This window comes from Gymnogyps californianus, chromosome 18 (assembly GCF_018139145.2).
Source record: "Gymnogyps californianus isolate 813 chromosome 18, ASM1813914v2, whole genome shotgun sequence".
Classification (NCBI taxonomy): domain Eukaryota; kingdom Metazoa; phylum Chordata; class Aves; order Accipitriformes; family Cathartidae; genus Gymnogyps; species Gymnogyps californianus.
Window position 1 is genome coordinate 8,345,697 of NC_059488.1, and position 19,455 is coordinate 8,365,151.

Sequence of the window (19,455 nt, forward strand, 5' to 3'; positions counted from 1 at the left end):
CTATTCCTGAGATACTCAACATCATGGGATAATTATCTAAATAATCAGTGCAGGGCAGATATTCTCTCCTTGTCCCATCCCAGAGCAATCCCATCTGAAAGGAGAAGCACATTCCAGGTGCCGGCCACCCAGTGCTAAACTCTGTACCACACCAATGAGAAACTCCCAGGAGGAGAACGCAAGCAGACAGAGACATTCACCCACACTTGGGTCACCACGTCCTCAGCAGCCGCGGACCGGAGACCCGGGGCAGCACTGCTGGACTCTTGTTTCTCCCAGGTGCTCTCAGGGGTGAAATCCAGGCAATGCCAGCACTGCAAAGCCCCCGGGGCTGCCGGGGTGAGGGGGCCATTCCCTGGGGCTGCTGGCTGGGGGAGAAGAGCAGACTGGAGCTGCTGGGGCAGGAGGCTGAGAAGGGCTGAGTTCTGTTCCCATGACAGTTGTTAACCAAAAATGTAATTTTCCACCTGGAAAAGTAAATTGAGACCCTGAGGTGCCCTCCACAGGCAATACATCCCCATGGGGTATTTTGGAGGAGGATAGGGGAAGGGGTTCACACTCCCCAGCAGTAAGTACACTTCCTCGCTGCGGTCCCCATCGGCTGCCTCCTCCAGCCATCGCAGCCGAGTCCGTTCATGCTCCCCATGTCCTCTGAGGCACTCTGATGAATGATACGGCACGCTGCTCATAACGTGCTGGTCATTGTAATTTTCTTCCTTGATTTCTCTGAGCATTAACAAGCTGGGGTGACTCTGCTCTGGTTTGTACCCTTTCTGTCCCCAGCTGCTGGGAGCCCGTGGGGCTGTCTCCAATGCTGGGGTGTGCCGGAAAGACCCTGTGAGATGCCAGGACCCCAGCTCAGCACTGTCAGGCTGGCTCTACCCTGCTAAAATAAACTCTTGCAGCATTTCCCTGGAGGTGTGATCACGATTACATATAAAACGATTATTAACAGGTTAAAAAACGGATGGAGACTGAGATGGGAGGAGAGCAGCCATCTCCCACACGGTCTCCGGCTGAGCTATTAGGCTGGCTTGCTGGAGCAGAAGGTACCATTGCCACCACCCAAAAAGGACATGTCCTCTCCTGGGGCTCTCCCTCTGGACCTGCTCTGACACCTCTGAGAGCTCTAGCAAATGACACTGCAGTCAGCTCAGAGAGGTTCATTTTAAACCCAGCAGCGACTAAAGGACCGCGAGGCTCCAGGTCGCTTGACTCGGCTCAGCTTTCGGCAGGCAGCATCTCATGCAAGTGCGTCCCCAGGGAGGCCAGCCTCCAAAAATAAACAAACACAGAAACGGCTCCCCGGGCTTCCTGCCATCGGCGGGGTCCCTGGGAGGGAACGTGCAGCCGGACGGGTCCCCATGGTGCAGCCCAGACCTCAATACAGCCTGAGCAGCATGCCACAACAGGGTTGGGGGGAGACAAGGGGTCTCTTGGGTGCCCTTGGGCCAGCTTATCTGCAAGCCACTGACCTGCGTGGTTACTCAGAGGAGCAAAAAGAAAATGAGGATGCACACAGTGATACCCTGACCTGCACCCAGCAGAGCGTGGGCAGGGAGCGGGACTGGGACTCTAGGTCTGTCTGGCAGCTGACCCTGGGCTTTGATCCCCCCCAGTCTGACCACCTTTTGGGTGATAAGTGATCCCAGGCTGGGGGACATGGGAATCTGTGGCTGGGATTGCTCCCAGGGCTATCCCAGAGCTTTCGCCCCACAGAGCGCAGGCAGGGCTGGCTGCAGAGCTGGGCAAGAGGCACCGCAAGCAGGGCAGAGCATGTCCACGCAGGGCTCAGCCAGAGCAGCTTGCGAGTAAACAGCCCTTTCCAGCCACTAAGGAAGATTTAAGAGCGAATAACATCAGCCCAGTCGAATTCAATTGCTATTGATAATGTCCATGTGCAATTAGAGCCAATTAAGGGGAGGCAGCGAATGACAAGTGTTTGGCCGGGGGAGGGGGGGGTCAATACTACAAACCAATTTCCCAACAACCAAATGCAATTAAAGAGTATCACTTACCCGGCTTGCCCAGGAGGGCCAGCGCATAAAGGGCAAAGCCAGGCGCGCGGGTGCCGTCCTGCCCAGCATGCAGACCTCTGGGAGCAAGCCCTGCCCCTGCCCCAGCTTCAAGCTGCGGGAAGTGGCATCCATGTACTTCACCATGATCGCCGTGTTTCTGGTCATCTTGGTGGTGGCCCTGCAGGGCTCGGCACCCCACAGGAGTGATTTTCCCTACAAGGTGCCCCTCGATCCCCAGGGGCTGCTTGAGCTCTCCTGGAACGTCAGCTATCCCGAGCAAGCCGTGTATTTCCAGCTCCTCGTCAGGGACCTGCAGTTCGGGCTCCTCTTTGGGATGTCGGACAGGGGCGAGTTTGAGAACGCGGACCTGGCCGTGCTCTGGAGCGACGGGCATAATTCCTATTTTGGGGTGAGTCGCTTGTGTGTTTGCATGGCTGCTTTTGGGGTTGCCTCCCCACGGGTGAATCTGGCTCGTGGTTTGAAAGAGTGGGGCTGGTCCAGGGCACGGTGCACGCTGGACCGCTCCCGCTGCTCAGCTGGAAGGGGTCCAAAAGGGCTTGGGGGTTTCTATCCCAGAGGGACCCACAGATTTGCTACGCTATGGGTTTGGCATAGCATCTTAAACCCAAAGAGAAAAGAATAAATACAGCAGCACATCAGCGAGGCTGAGCGGAACCAGAACCTGGATGTCTCTGCTGTGCTTAGCTGCAAAGAGCTCCAACAGGTGGTTGTACAGACCAGCTCACACTCACACGCACACACACACACATGCAGGATGCATCAACACCTTGGTTCACTTACGTGCTGCTGTCAGTCACGTTAAAAATTAACCACAGCTCCCGTTAATGACTTTGAGAGAGTGCAAAAGTTATCGCCCAGACAGGCTGCTCCTGCCAGCCCCAATAACCCAGCTGCGAGTCGCGTTCGACGCTATCGCAGAGATCGACAGGACACGGGAAAACACGACCTGACGGCTGCCTGCCAGCGCGTGGCGTTATCAGAAATTAAACATGCAAATGTATTTGGGCGGTATGTAAACGCCTGGTGGTAGCAGATGGGGAGGGAACTCATTTCTAATTTTGCTGTTTGATATTGCTACTGCAAATTGCTGTCCTTTCTGACACAGTCTGTTTGTCCAGGTTCTTGTTTGGTTTGTCTTTCCACCGGGGCTGCAGCTACAGTAACTACCCCTGTGCTCTCCAGCAGCTACCTATCCCCAGACTGGCACGTTAGGCTTATTGCAATTGCGCTTGGCTGCAGAAAGCAATTCACATTTTTCCCCGTGTGAGTCTTTCCAGTTAGTTAATTTTTACCTCTCTGCTTACTTCAAATTAACCATAAAATACATTCTTTCACAATCAGCCGCAATGTGATCTGCAGTGTAATGAAAGGATGAAAAGAAGAGCTTATTATCTGTACTGTTTTCCTGCTAATTACCAGCCATTCAGGATGTGTGGTGGCCCAAATGCTACAGTATTTCACAGCATCATGCTAAAAAAACATAAAGGATCATTTCTAATCTGCCTTCATGTGCTCACTGAAAGACAAACAGCGCTGAATTAAACACCGGGCAGCATTTGGGCTTTCTCTTTCAGTTGGTGCTGAACAGCATCCTGCAAGGAGATTTCTATAAATCTCTCCAGTCCTGGTTTTCTCTCTCCCAGCAGCCTTTCTTCTGGATAAGCATGTCAGCTGTTAAAAAGATCCAAATTTGCTTAACCCCCCATGTACTATGAGATTAATTTGCACACCATATTCCTACAAAAACAAATGTCATGCTAGCTTCATGTGGCTGATTTTACTCTCCCCCTCTAAGGACAATATGTTCTCAAAATATCACTCTATACTTCTGGCTGAAATGATGCCAAGATGGTTTATTCTTTTTCTTCTGTTTTTTCCCCCAAGATAAGAGAACCGATGCCGCTTGTGTACGTACAGCGAGGTACTTCTTAGGTGCCTTTTCTCAGTAAACAAAAGATATCAACGGGAGATGCAAAAGATCAAGACACACCACTGTTCAAATCCAAATTATTGCAGGATTTTATACTCCAAACCTTCAAATCCTTAAGCACAGGAGTAACCTACTGCTTTGCTTCTCGGTATGGCTTTGTCACCATCATCAACAACGAGCAGTTTTTGGGAGGCCTTGCTGGGCTGCCGACACAATCTGGCCACAACAAATTAAGGATTTTGAAGAGGGGTAGAAATTTCCAGGGCTGACACTACAGCCCAGCAAGGGTCTGATCTTAAACTGAGAGCTGTTGGTTTGTGGCAAGGGTCTTGGAGAGCACATCACCCCCCCCCCAGAAGGTCCCCCCCAGCCAAATACACCCAAAACACAGCACAGACCGATGCAACGCCTTCATGTGTCCCTGCGGGTTTTCCTTCCCCTGCGTCCTTTCCCCCAGTCGCATCTCAACTTGTAAAGGTCTTTCTGCAGACTATTAATGCTGGGTCACGTATTTCACAGGTCTGCCTGTGCCAAGCGCCAAGGGTCTCATGGCAGGGGCTGTGCCGGCACGGCTCTGCCCATGGGCTGCTGGAAGGGGGCATGGGGCAACCAAAACACAGTCTCCCTCCGCCTCTGGGATGCGGAGGGTGAACCAACCGGAGGGTGAACAGAAGGAGGACCTCACGACCCGTGCTACCGCTGGAGGTCACGGCCGTGGGCTCCTTGGGCTGAGCAGGGCCAGCGGAGCCTCCCGGCTTAGCGAGGTGCTCTTCCTCCCGCAGGATGCCTGGAGCGATGCCAAGGGGCAGCTCCACATGGACTCGCAGCAGGACTACCAGCTCCTCGGGGCTCGGAGGGCTCCTGAGGGGCTCTACCTGCTCTTCAGAAGAGCCTTCAGCACCTGTGACCCCAAGGACTACCTTATAGAGGTACGGTATCGCCCTCACCCCACTGTAGCACCCGCCAGCCCCGTCCCAGCCCTGGGGCAGAGCTCCAAACCCCAACCTGCACGGTTATACTTGACCAGTGTTTTGTTTCGGGGACAGCATCAGGTGTTTGTGCTGTCTAGGGCAGAAAGGAAGCGTGCTACAGATGTCAGTCCTGGGACATGAGTAATGTTTGGCACAATCTATTTACAACCCCTTATAAACCTCTATAAAGTGTAGATTTTTAGCTCGTTTGCATCATCCGCTCCTGTTAGGCATGTGTTAGGTCTATATAAATACCCTCCTGCATCACTCTGGTTTGCAGTCTGGAGCCAACTGTTTGGAGTGTTACAAAGAGGTGTTGGTGTTGTTCAACAGGAGGGAAAGAGGAGGGTTGTGGCAGGAGCCGGAGCAAAGGGACGGCAAATAGAGCCACTGCGGTGTGCTTGTGTGTGGTTCGGTGAAGTCACTCTGGCTCTGCATTCACCACTCCCCCGTGAGATGGGATTTGGGGGAAACCTTCCCAGTGGGGATGTCAAAGAGCTTTGAGGTCTCAGCCGTGGACCCCGGGTGTGGGCAGGAATCAGTGCAAGGCTCATTTCAGATGAAAGCTTTGGTGGGCAGGATATTTTAAAGCCAACGTGGGCACAGAGCGTCCTTGAGTTTTTGTTGCTGGTTTTCAAAAGCTTGTCTTGTGGTGAGAAACGTCTACTGTCTGCCAAAACACAGAGAGCTCTGGAGGAAAAAAATCTGTGTACGAACCAGGAAAAGACTTGCAGGTCTTCATTCTCTGATCCTTTAAGAAATAATTATTCTCTTTTTCCTTTCTTCCTTATCTCCTGTCCAGAGCTCACTGGGTTCAGCAGCACCTTCCTTGCTTGCAGTAGACTTTCAGCAGAGCTTCTTGCAGTACCCCCCCAACAGAAGCTGGGAGAAAGGGAAGATTTCAGGGAGAAGTTTTGTTTCTGCTGTTCCTCCCCAGGCTGCTGCCCGTGGCCATTGCTGGGGCCAGGCTGCAGGGTGGGATGAGCGCTGAACCGACGTGGTTGTCCCAGCCTGGAGCTCAGGAGGGACGAGGGGCTCTGAAAGAGCAGAGAGGAGATGTTAGCCTTACGGAACTGATGCCATCTAGGGAAAACTTTTGAGACTCTCCCAACTGGTAGGGAACCCTCTGTGATCACGTCAGCCAAAGAAATGCCCTGAAATCTACAGTCTTCCTGGGACAGCACAGCAAAGTGAGCTACTGGTGAAGTCAGGGTGGCTTCCTGTCTGGGGATGGGTCAAAAGGCCCATTCCTGGATTCATGCCACCAATACTGGTGCTAATAGTCCATGCAGTTCATGTTCCTGCCTGAAAAACTACCTGATATACTTTGCTCTCGCTTCAGGATGGCACCGTGCACCTTGTCTACGGGATCCTGGAGAAACCGGTCCATTCCCTCCAAGCCATCAACATCTCTGCCATCCACAGGGGACTGCAGAGGGTGCAGCTGCTAAAGCCCAACATCACTGTCCCTGAACTGCCCAGTGACATGAAGACCATGGAGATAACGGCCCCTGATGTTGTCATTCCCAGCCAGGAGACAACGTACTGGTGTTACATGGCAGAACTCCCAGACGGCTTCCCCAAACATCACATTATCATGGTAAGAGGCAGGAGAAGAGGGTTGCTTTCCTTGGTGCCAATAAGCAATCGTGTTCACATTCAGCCATTCTGCAAAGCCCACCTCTTCCCTGCCCTTTCACAGGGAGGCTTTCAGACCCATACATCTTCCCCAACGTGGTACCAAAACATCTCCCAGAGCCATCCCACCAGCCAGTAGCATCCTCATGTCTCCTAGGGAACCCGAAATCAGAGGTTTCTTAGCAGGAGGTGGCAGGTTGGTGACTTTCCACCTGGCACATTGAGCAGGTACCAGGGCAGGCTCAGAGCATCTCCCTTGCAGAGCTGACCACCTGCAGAAGGCAGAGCTGTAGCCATCAAGGACAGACCCACGGCAGGATTATGGCACACAGTGAGCCACGAGGAATATATAAACATGGGAAACAAAGGAACAGGGCTGGTGAGAGCAGGGCAGAGCGAGCCAGGATACGAATGGGCTTCTACAAGATTAGGCATACTCCAAAAAAAAAAAGGGTTACAGACATAAATGCAACTTGTGTGCATTGCCCAGACGTGTCGCACATACTTGGATCACCTCCCCCAAAGGAGAGGCAGAAAATGGCAGGCAGCCTGATGCTGGCAAAAGGCAGGCATAACGCCAGTCTGACTGCCCATCATGAGCTGCTGGGAGAGCATCGCCCCGGCAGGCGCGGAGGTGGCTCAGCAGATGACCTGGCACACCCAGAGTCAAAACCACACAACGGGGAGAAGGAAAACCTGACACATGAGCCGAAGCAAGTGCTTAGTGATTTATAAGGCAGAGACGACGTTGCAAAGGAAAACTCAGAAGGAGGATTTTCTCTCCAACAGATGGTGTGAAATGAATCGTCTGTGTGTAAGTAAAAAGTGCATAACTCCTGATACCTTCCCGCTGCTGCAGATCATTTCTACAGCTGGCACTTTTAGCCAGAGCCATTCCTCAGGCTTGTTTGAAGTCGCTCTTTCTACCCCAAATCCCCCTCCCCATGCCCCGAGCAGCTGTTGGCTAGAAATGAAACTCAATAGCTGCAGGCAGAGCTATCGCAACATGGCCAGGACCCTCTTTAGGAAAAAGCAATGTCCCCTGGGTCACCTCAACCCTGCAAAATGGGCAAAGGACTCAGTCATCACAAAGCAGACCAAGATCTTCTGCTGATCAGGTGCATCTGTTGCTGGAGAAGGGATGAGATGTTTCTCTATGGGTGCTGGTGGACTCCGGGTTGGTCCCAAAGCCAACCAAGAGCTCTTGGCCCTTGGTGCCTCATGCCCAGAGCAACCTTCCCTCCCCATCACGCGGCAGAAACTGTCTCCCATTCAGTAACAGAGAGCAGACATACCTGCCTTGGGCTCCTTGTGGAGCCTGCACAGACAGCAGCCCCCGGGGATGGGCTCTCAGCAAATGGTCTTAATGTGTCCTCCTTCTTGGATGCTGCTTTGCAGTATGAGCCAGTGATCACGGCGGGCAACGAGGCCCTGGTCCACCACATGGAAGTCTTCCAGTGCGCTGCCGAGTTCGACAGCTTCCCCCATTACAATGGGCCCTGCGACTCCAAGATGAAGCCAGACCGGCTCAACTACTGCAGGCACGTGCTTGCAGCGTGGGCCATGGGAGCGCAGGTGAGTGTGAGATGGGACCTGCCACCCTGGGTGAAAACTTTGCTCCTGGGAGCTTTCCTGCTGCCTCCCAACCCTTCCCGATCCCATCTTGGGATCACCCCATGCGGGCTGCCCCAACCCCATTCTCTGCTGGGATTTGGGTTCAGCCCTGTCTGACCTCCCCATTCTCTCCCTGGATGTGTCTGAGTTTCCACCTCATCCCAGCCCACCTCCTTGGTGCCATAAATTGGTGTGATGCCCCTACTCAGTGATTATGCCATTGCACGTGCATGCCGGCATGCGAGAAGCCTTTGGAAGCAAGACCAGCTCACTAAGCACAACCAAGAGCACAAGTCATGTCCCTCAGCCCACGGTGGGGGTCAGGATTATGCCCAGACATTTCCCTTAGGCTTTTCAGCCTTGTTCCCAGGAAAGCCACCCCACTGCTCCCCTAACTCCCTCCCTCTGCTTCCAGGCTTTCTATTACCCTGAAGAAGCAGGTCTTGCCTTCGGTGGTCCCGGCTCCTCCAGATATTTGCGCCTTGAGATTCATTACCACAATCCCCTGGTGTTCAAAGGTGAGTGGGCACGTGGTGATGCCCAGCGCCTCCCCAGGGAGGCAGTGGGACTGCCACCCTGCTGGGGAGGGCTCCGTGTTTCATACAGAAGAAAACTTGGCCAAAATCATAGACTTGTTTGCAACTTTCTGGAGAACTGATGGTCCAGATCTGTCCTAGCGGGAGGAATGAACTAGATAATCTTTAAGGTCCCTTCCAACCCCAACCATTCTATGAATACATTAAATCCCCACCATGCTGCTGCCTTTCTGGTCTCAGCAAAGTCATCCTCACCGGAGGCTGGACCCCATCCTCATGCATGCCCAGCGCTGGGGAGGGATGCTCAGGGAGCGTGGCTGAGCCTGCAGCCCTGCAGGCAGAAAACTGCCCCTACACATCATCGTGGCAGGGCCACGATCCAAGGCAACACCGGTATCCAGCTGGGCTGTCACAGGGTGTCCCTCCAATTTCTGTGCGAGGTGGTGGTGGGTTTGAGCTCAGAGCCAAGAGCAACAGCAGTGCCGAAGTCACCAGAGAGACAGCACCAGCCTGGCTGGGGATGGGGGAATTTAGATGTTGTTTTACTGGTACTCCTGCTTCGATAACATTGTCAGGAGACACATTTAAAAAAAAAGGATTCCAAACAACCCAGTTTCTTCATTAACATAAAAACAAGTAGCTTCTTGACTACCCAAGTGTATTTTTAGGAGACCAGAGCATATGTACTGTAGATCAATCATAGCACATTCGGCAACTTGAGAAGAAACACGTCTATAAATACAGAGCTCATGTCTTTCATAATTTATCTGCTTTTGTGTGTTAACCAATAGTGTCTCCCCCGTTATTCTTATCCCTGGGTGGGCTCCAGCCCAGAGACAGGGAGTTCAAAGCCAGCCTAAACTCCTTCTGACCTACTGAACCTGCCCTTTCCCTTTTTTCGCAAAGCTGGGTGGCAAATGGGAGCCAGAGCTCGGCTTTGCATCTCAGCAGAGCTCGCTGCTGCCTCTGCCTGCCCCACGGTCAGCATCTGCCAGGGCGTATCATGGGCACAGGGTCTTCTCCACCTCCCACCAGCTCCCGAGGGGAGGTTAAACCGAGCAATCTCAAATGCAAGAGAGACCAGAAGCTTTCCAAATGCAAGGAGTACTTGCTCCATAGGCATGCCTCCTCCTTCCAGGCCCCCAGTAACAGCATGGCCTTAGCTTTTTGGATATATCCGTTAAAGAAGATGCAATGAGCCATACATCTGAGGGAGTTCTCCAAAGCACCCCATGATCTGTCCTGCTTTGGGCTCTCCAAAGGCATTCCTTACCTCCCTCTCTTGGGAGCAATTCAACCTCAGGTTGGTGAACTCTCTAGGGGACCAGGCATGTGTCTGGGGCCACTCAGTAAAGACTTGCATGAAAATATCTAGGATTTAAAAACAATAAGAACCGCACACATGAAGAAAGCTGTGAGCGAGAGGCTGGCGCGCCTCTCCCCGCTACAGCACAGCATCATTTTTCACGCCTGACCTTGTCCCGGCAGCCGTCACTTCTCCCGCGGTGACTTGCAGCCTCGTCCTCTCGCCCACCAGGTCGCCGCGACTCCTCGGGGATCCGCCTCTACTACACGGCCACCCTGCGACGCTACGACGCTGGCATCATGGAGCTGGGCTTGGTCTACACGCCGGTGATGGCCATTCCCCCGGGCGAGGATGCCTTCGTCCTCACCGGCTATTGCACGGACAAATGCACCCAGCTGGTGAGTGCCCGTCCTCTCCACCTTGGCTTTGCCTTGGAGAAGAGAGGTTGCAAATGGCTTTTCCCGGGTCCCAAGCAGCAGTGATATGGCACCGAGCTCTGGGCTCCCAATTCCCAGTTTTAAACTCCCCAAACCCCTTACCATGAGGTTGCGCTAGAAAGAAAAATCTGCTGTGTACAACAAACAGTGAGCAGCTGGTTGGGATGCGCTGAATCCCCCTCAAAGCAGCTCTCCTGGGGAGCCATCTGCTCCGGCTCCCCGGAGTACCGTTCCCATAAAACTTACTGCTGAGCTGGCCGTGCCCCAGTGGTGCTTTCCCCCATGGAGATGGGAAGATTGGCCTCTGCTGCCAAAGGAACTTGCCAAGAGCTCTCTCAAAGATGGTTTCAAAATGCCCACCTTGCTCTCAGGGAAGTTTTAGTGGATGTTTTTGTAGGGTCTACCCAAAAGGAATCATTTGTGCCACCACTAACAAATGCAAGGAAGCAAGCAGCATCCGGCTCAGCTGCTCCTGCTGACTTAGGGCATGGCAGCACATACATTGGATTTGGCGGCGGACCGAGCTTCTGTCCCTCGGCAGGGAGTTCACTTCTACGCTGCTCCAAGGGTACAGCAATCCCCTAAACCCCTGTGTGAGAGCCAGCACAGGGACAGCTGGTCCCAAGCACGCAGCAAGGGGATGCACGGGAGGGGAGAGGGATGGGATCGGGCACGGGGGCTTGAGCTGTCCTTCTCCCAGGCTCTGCCTGCTGCCGGCATCCACATCTTCGCCTCCCAGCTCCACACTCACCTGGCAGGAAGAAAAGTGGTGACAGTGCTGTCCCGGGACGGGAGAGAGCGGCAGGTCGTGAACGCCGATGGTCACTACAGCCCTCACTTCCAGGTAGAGGGGTCTGCAGGGGCGGTGGGGGGTCCTGGCTGGACGTCACCCACGGGGCTGCCCTGGGCACAGAGCCACGGCATTGCCCTGATGCGGCCCCTTTCCTTCCCTCCCAGGAGATCCGCATGCTGAAGGAGGTGGTTGCAGTTTTTCCAGTGAGTGGCTCCAAAAACCATGGTAGCTTCCAAGCAGCACAAGACCTTCCCCTGACCCCGCAGCCCAGAGACCCCTGCCTCCTTTACATCACCTCTTTCCCTCCGCCGCCGGCAGCCCCTGCCCATGCACAGGCACCCGCTGCCATCTGGGACCTCCCGGGGGGCTGCAGCAGGACACGGTCCCTCTGGTCCCTGGGTCATATCTGCCACCCGGGCACAGATGCCTTGGGGATGTCGGGGCCCGTCTCATATGGCTCAAAACTGGTGTGTGGGCAACCAAACCATGCTGGGAGCTAAATTAAGCACCTAATTTAGCTGGGCTTCCTCTAGCAGAGGGAGGCTCCTCGGGGGGTGAGGAGCACCATGCACGCACTGGAGGTGTCCCCTTCTTCCTTGCTGGGTAGAAGGAGAGGAAGAGATTCGGCAGCAAACGTGGTGGGAGTGGGTGGTAAAACAGAGGCTGAGCGTGCCCCGGGGCTGTACGGGCGAGGAAGGACCCGGCTGCAAAGCGGAGGGTACCTACGGGAGCCGTCAAAGCGGAGGGCACCTATGGGAGCCGTCGTGCCCCAAGAGGCTGCTCAAAAGACTCAGCACCCATTGAAACCATACCCAGGGCTGTGCTCCGGGGTGTCCCCGCAGGCCCCGGCACCAGCTGTGGCGGGGAGGCAGTTGTGCCATCAAGTTGGGTACAGGTTTGGCGATTCAAAACATTGCCTAAGTGCATTTTTTTTAGGTGCTTCAGCCCTGTAGAAATGCTTAAAAAGTGAGGAAAGCAGGAAACACCATCCCTGGGATACAGCCCTAGGGAATCTCCCCAGGGGATGCACATTTAGCAAGCGCTCCTGCGGCACCGCGGCCGGTGCTGGTGGGGAAGCAGGCTGCCCACGGGCTGGCACTGCTACAGGGAGCAGAGATCTGTTACATTACAAACTCCCCGATCGCCAAATTTGCTGACTGGAGAGGGGAAACTCTGCACTCTCACACCTACACGTGTCTGTGTTTGAACCCCCCAGGGCGACGAACTCATCACAACCTGCACATACAACACGGAGGACCGGAGCCGAGCCACCGTGGTGAGTGCCGGGGCGAGCTCACCTGCCTGCGTGGGGCTGGTGTGTGTTTGCACCCCAGGGCTGGGGGCACCCACAAAGTGGGCACCTGCATGAACCCGGGCTGAATTACAGCCAGAAACCAGAGGGAGGGTGGTAAAGAAGCGAGTCCTCAAGGCTCTGCTGCCTGCAGCGGGGATGTTAAGGTGCTAATTGAGAAGTAGCATGTGTCACTCTCCCATCACAACCTGTTCCACCGGGGATTAATTGTAATTAAAGAGAAGTGGCATTTTTTGACAGTGCGTGTTATTTTCTTACATAGGCAGCAAAAAAAGAGCCTGTCAGAGGTACCATCAACAGGGACAAAGCTAAATATAGCAGAGGGATTATAGGAAATCTGCATTTTAATGTAAACCACACGATCTAGCCTGAAAGTCTGTCCTTCCATAAAGGGTGGATGGGCAGATGAGCAGAGTGCTGCCCATCCCATGCACCTGAAGGGGTGCATATATATATATGTGTGTGTGTGTGTGCGCATGTGCATGTGTGCACACACGGGTGTGAGCTTTGTGCCTTTGCAACCCCTCTGCCCTCCCCGCTGCCTGTGCAGCCCCGGCAGGGCAGAGCCGGACCTCGCTGCCAGCACGTTCGTGTCTGTGCCGCAGGGCGGGTTTGGCATCCTGGAGGAGATGTGCGTGAACTACGTGCACTACTACCCCCAGACGCAGCTGGAGCTGTGCAAAAGCGCTGTGGATCCAGGCTACCTGCACCGATACTTCAACCTCGTGAACAGGTACAGAGCCCCTGCGCGGCGGTGCTGAGGGGAGAGGGACCATTGCAGAGCCCTTTGCTAGTAACACTGGAAAAAAGTTTAAAAAGTGGGGTGTGAGGCGCTGGCTGTGCAGTAGGTGTGCAGGGACACTCAGGCAGTGCAGGTTGCAGGAGCCGTGGCTGCACGCTGGAGCATAGTCCTGCCCTCCCCTGCCCCAGAGCTGGCAGCCAGACCCAGGGCTTTAAGGATGGCTGTGTAGTGAGAACCACTGGGGAGAGCATTCCCGGGGAGGGACTTCCCGGCAAAAGCCATCGCGTGGCCAAGTGCTTATGTGCAAAATACTTCTTATAACCCAAGGCAGACGCCAAGCATCCCTGCCAGAGAAGCAGGCTGCAGCTTATTCACCCACGATGAGAGGGGCGAGATGCTGACCTTGCAGAGGGTGTCCCATTCACAGGCAGGACGGCTGGCCCCAAATCTTCCCCCGCAGGTGCTGGCTGTGCTAGGCTTTCCCTGCTCCCAGCACCGACTTCGGAGCGGTTCCAGGCCGAGCTTTAGGCAGGGAGGAATTAGGCACATCCAGGACTGAAAGGGGACAGCACTGCTGCGTTTCAGTGTGGCATTTCTCCTGCCCCAGGTTTAATGACGAGGAGGTCTGCACGTGCCCGCAGGTCTCCGTCCCACAGCAGTTTTTCTCCGTCCCCTGGAACACGTTCAACAGAGACGTGCTGAAATCCCTCTACAACTTTGTTCCGATCTCGATGCACTGCAACAAATCTTCAGCCGTCCGGTTCCCGGTACGTATAGCTTCACAACCAAAGCTTCACAGCAAAACTCCTGGCTGGAGGTGAAAAGCAGCTCGGCAGAGCTGTGCTGCAGGGTGACCCCGATGAGAAGGGTCAGGTCTCTGGTGGGCTCGGGGCAGGGAGCTGGAGCTGCCTGGGGAACCCCGGCGTCAGCAGGACACTGAGCCCAGCCCAGACCTGGCGTTTAAAACAATATGGCACAAGCCCGCTGTGGATGTGCTCAGCCAAATTCAATTAGGAGATGCATTTGCATAAAGCAATTTTGAGGCTGCTTTCGCTGAGTGTTAAAGCAGGGCTAGCTCCAGAACCGAGGAGAAATGTGAGGTGGTTTTTAGGATTTTGGCAAATTACATCAGGTCCCAGCAGAGCGAGCTCATTACGCACAGCATCTGTGCAGCCTCCAAATGCGGCGATCCAGCAAAACGTGAAGGATAAAGGGCCGTGAGATCTTTAACGAAAAACTAGGCCCAGCCATGATGGTCATGACGATGATGGTGATGAAGATTTAAAACCGCTGATGGTCCCTATCACCATCAGTTCCTGACACTGTTTATCAGTGTAATAAACTTACACGATACGTTATCCACTGCAGCACTGGAGAATGCTGAGCTGATTGCAGGGAAGACCATCAGCTTTCTCTCCTGGTAAAAATTCCCTTTAGCAAAGTCTGCTCTGGAGGGGCAGAAACCTTTCCAATTCCCTGGGACTGGAGACCCGGCACCTCTCGGCCATGCAGAGCCCCGCTGCAGGGACAGAAGTGGCGCAGAAGTTTTGTGCAGTGGCAGAATTATGAATTAAGACTCTTAATTATGGCCCAGGCAACTCTCTTGATTTCAGAGAGGTCTGGGGAGCGGCCAAGAAGAGACTCGAGCGGAGCAGATCCAACACCGGCACAAAGCGGGTCACGAGCATTGCAGCAAGGGTGAAGGAGCCAAGCGGCCGCTCCTGCTCTGCTGGTGTTTTCAGACCGAGCCCGATTTTAAGACATCTCATTTATTCCACACTGTTTCTGCCAAAAGAAAATCACTAGCTTCTAATTAAGCTTGTGTTTTTGCAGTTTAGCGATCCTAAACCTGACAAGATTTCTGGAAGGACTGAGTGCTGTTAATTATTGAGCAAAATCTCAAGGTAACACTTGTCAGTGGCTCCAGGGACGTTGCTGTCCCCAGGTCCCTTGCACCTGCAAGGGTTCGCAGTGAACTCTCTATACTCTCTATATTCAGATTTCCACTCAAAAGCACTGAAAACAACAACTATCAAGACACTCCAAATGCCTTTGATCTACCCCAAAAGCAGGGTGCTGGCAAGGTGCAAGCACAGAGTTTGGGACATATTGGCAGGGCAGACTGCCGCAGCAGATGGGCTCAGGGCTGGGGACGAGCCTTGGAGCAGGCGCATCCCAAACACGTTAACTGCTCTCTTAAGCCATAAGGGTACAGGAAAATAGTAATTTCTCCAGCTGATGCTTCCCTGCGATGCTGTCCCCTCTCCTGTCGCTCCCCATGTGCTTTGGGAGGGTCCCTCCATCCCCCTCCACCTTTCCCCAGGGGTTTTCCTGGTGCCAGTGCAGGCTCTGGCCCGTTTCACTTGACATACTACAAGGAATTTCATCTCAAAACACACATTCAGCTTTCATCTTCTTGCTGATGACTCACGGCTCTACCTCTCCTCTCCAGACCTCGCTCCTCCTGCTCACGCTGCGGCTCAGCCTCTCGCCGACGTTTCCGCATGAGCGCGCAGCCGGCAGCCAAACTGTAGCATTACCGAGCCAGAGCTCAGCCCAGACTGAGCCCCCCTTCGCCCTCGCAGCCTCTGCCTGCATCTCAACCGGCCACTAACCCGGACCAACACATCACATCCGAGTCAGATCCCGCCCGGCGGGCTCAGCCCTGGGCGCTGTCTGAACCTGGCAGATTGCTCCTTGCAGGGAGCATCCCCAAGACAAGGTGCCCCCATGCATGCACGGAGCTGGGGGTTTTGTCCTGGCCGTGGTCACCTTGAGCCCTGATAGCTGCGACGGCCTTTCCCCGGCTCTGCCCCACGGCACCTCATCCAGGCTGCTGCGTCCCTCCCGTTTCGCAGCAGCTGCACATGAACATCCGTGCTGGCACGCTGCAAATGTCACCTCCAGCCAACCTTCCTGCCAATAGCTGGTAGAGAGCATTTTTCAGGGCTGGGCTGAGAGCACGGTGGGTCGGTGGGACTCTCTGGTTGGAGTTGTCTCCATCTGATTCGGTGGGTGACACTTTTTGGGGTGGAAACTCCCTAACTGTGGTGGGTTTGTGCAACGTGGTGCACCGCAGACGTCTGCGCCGCTAAGGGGATGCGTAGGTGCTTCTGCAATACAAATAATTAGTAACGTCTCATAAGAAAACATCCTGGTTTGGGCTAAAAACACTTCAAATATTAAAGATCATTTCATTTTTACAAGTAGGAAGAAACACGGAGTCTCCAAGTACCCGAAACCCTGACTAGGTCTCATGGTGCTGATCTCTCTTGCAGGGTGAGTGGGAGAAGCAGCCGCTTCCCACCATCACCGAGAGGCTGCGGGAGCCCGTCCCTCGCTGCCCGCCCGCCCCGGGGCCTCGGCCTGCCGCCCCCGTCCCCCTCAACCTGGGCAAGCTCAGGAGGGACTGACCTGATGCCTGCTCCCTCCACCACGACGGGAAGCGCCTCCAGGCAGGAGCATCCGCAGGGAACGTTGTCCTGTCGCTCTCCCGGCATCCCTGCCCACACAGCGATGCCGGCTGGTGCCCTGGCCCCTGCCTCCAGAGGGGTTTAGGGTTTATGAGCTAGAGTTCAGAAAGTACTCTGGAGATGGAAAGTGCTATATTTAGTGCGTTATTAGCAATCCTGGCTCTGAGTAATGCTGCTTTCCGCCCCCAGAATAATAATGTGGCGGTTTGCTATTGTGTTGAACCCAGCGTGGCCCCAGGGAGGGGGGGAGAAGCCTGTTTTCCCGCAGGGAAACTGAGGCACGGAGCAAAGACCTGTGTGGGAGCAGCATATAAGCCTTCCCAGTGCCCCACGGTTCCATCAAGCTCGAGGTGGTTCCACGGGTGCTCTCCCATGCCGGCACCCACGGCAGGGAGGGAGGGAGGGAGGGATGCTGTGATGCCTACCTGGCGCTCGCCTCCCTGCTGCAGGGACTGCGGCTCCCCGCCACGCTCCTCCTCCCACTCCCCCGCGCTGGGGATTATTCGTCTTGATGCCACCAGATGCCAATGGCCAGGAACAAATGATACCTCTGTGATGGGGTTTAGAAAGGGGGAGGGATGGGGGGGAGGGACACAGGGGGAAAGACAAATCTTTTGGCAGGAAAAATGACTCCATTAAATACCTAAATGTAAAAAAAAAAAAAAAGAAAAAAATTGCTTTTTGCTGTTGAGCTCCAAAGGGAAATTACTCGGGAGGAGCAGAGGAAAGGCCGGTGGTGCTGCAGGAGAGCCCGTCCATCCCAGCCGGGCGCCTGCCCCTCGCTGCCCTGGGGCAGGTGGGATCCAGGGCAGGGCGGCAGCCGAAACCTGCCCTCCCGGCCACCTTGGGTTTAAGGGAAAATCTCGGGTCAGAGCACTGTGGATCAGAAAGGCCTTTTTGAAGCAAAACATTATCTTCGCAGGCATGCAGTGGATCCCTGGCTCGGCAGGGAGGCAGCGTGCTCGGTTCCTCATTTAACCCCAGGACAAACGGACAGGACCGCGGCCACCCCCTCCTCTGCCCTCTGCCTGGGCAGAATCGGGGAGTGCAATCACCGCCTATTCAGAGAAAAAATCATCCTAATCTGTTTTTTTAATGTTTCCCATAAAACCAAAGCATTTGAGAGTTCAAACTCTTGCCCATGGCGCTTGTTGCACGAGGCTAAGAAATTGAAATCAGCTCTAAAGAGGGTATAAACCAAGCAAACCTAGTCAAGGGAAATAAAGCAAAAAGCATGCAGTGTGCTTATTTCTTCAGGCGGGTGAAAGCTTCAGCAGAGATCAGGCCCTCACTGCGCCACTGAAGATGGAGCCCAGCAAAGGGACCCGAGCAAGGGACAATTATGGGGATGGGCTGGGAGCAGCTGCCCCTTCCCTTTGGCAGCGGGGGGTTCACGGGCTGCGTGTGTGCGATGAAAAACCTTCCCCGACGCCTCCGAGACTGCCTCTGTGCTGCCGGAGGCTGCGGGGCTGGCAGCATGCAGCACAGCCTCTGCGTGCATCCCCCTCTCTGTCGGGAGCTAGAAGGAGCCACCTCCAAGGTGACCTTCGGGAAGATGCCAGCAAAGCAGACGGGACCATGGAGCCGCCGGCGGCCAGGGGCCAAGGGCAGCCCTGGTGTCGGTGCCCCAGTTGGCGAGCTTACACCACAGCGCTGAGCTGGTCCTGCCTATACCGGGAGCAGCCCAGAGGACACACAAACACAAACAGTACTACAAAGCAGCCGTGGGCCAAAACACGTTCATCAAACTCTTTGCCTTCTCCTACGAATTTAGAGGCTACACATACACACGCAGCAAGGACCCAGATTCCAACGGCACTTGCCTTCGGGAGTTTCTTTTATTCTCTGGGGCACAACACAAGAATCTCTCTCCAGTTAAGCATCAAGGGGCTCCCCGGCACCACCGTGTATTCCTCATTTCAAACCCAGGGGCTGGCACAGGCCGGCAGTGCTACCCCGGGCACCAACGTGCTCCCATTGCCACAGCCAAAAACTGGGACTTGCCTTTACTCTCACCCTCCCACAAATGGACAAGGTCATCGTTCAGGTCTGGGGAGAATCGACCTTCCCCACCTTCCACACAGCCATCACAGCACTTGAGCACCACGAACAAAATCGAAGCAGGCACTGAACGTTTTGCACCCCAGGGTTGATTTTTTTAAAGGGCCTCAGGTGCCAGTTACCACTGAAGGCAACAGAAGCTGGTGCTTAAACTCCCTCTGAACTTCGGAGCCACAGGGAAGCATTTTGCCAAAGGGGGACCTGAAGCTCCGGCTGTGACCGGGGCAAGATGGGATGGAGGGACGAACCTGTGCTTGCAGAGATGGGAAGAACATGCCTGGAAACCCCTTGGGTAAAGCCAACGATTTTACGGTGCAGAAGAACCCTGCAGTGGGCAGAGCGTCCATGGCATGAGCTTGGGCAATGGCCCTGGGCTCCCTGCCCCTTCCCTCCGTGGCCCCCACGAGCGCTTCCACGCCAGCACCGGGTCCCCAGTGCACAGCCAGGACAAGGTGACACCTATCAGAGCAGGGACAGATGCAGCAAGGGACCGGAGAGACAACAGGTTTGGAGGCTACAGCTGTATTAACAGCAGAGTTAGTCTGAAAAATTCATTTCCAGGCAGTGTGAAACTACATTTTGGGGGAAAGGGTTTCCAGCAAA

The 19,455-nt window shown here is 54.6% G+C and overlaps 1 protein-coding gene across 1 annotated transcript; it reads left to right on the forward strand.

Annotated features, from left to right (window-relative positions):
• The first annotated feature begins 1,994 nt into the window (after nucleotides 1–1,994).
• On the forward strand, nucleotides 1,995–16,731 carry DBH (dopamine beta-hydroxylase). The gene is given in 13 exon segments (XM_050908156.1): nucleotides 1,995–2,084; nucleotides 2,086–2,427; nucleotides 4,752–4,898; nucleotides 6,283–6,540; nucleotides 7,977–8,153; nucleotides 8,608–8,710; nucleotides 10,266–10,432; nucleotides 11,172–11,315; nucleotides 11,429–11,467; nucleotides 12,481–12,540; nucleotides 13,182–13,309; nucleotides 13,926–14,085; nucleotides 16,597–16,731. Coding segments are annotated over 13 exon segments (1,950 nt in total).
• The last annotated feature ends 2,724 nt before the right edge of the window (nucleotides 16,732–19,455 follow it).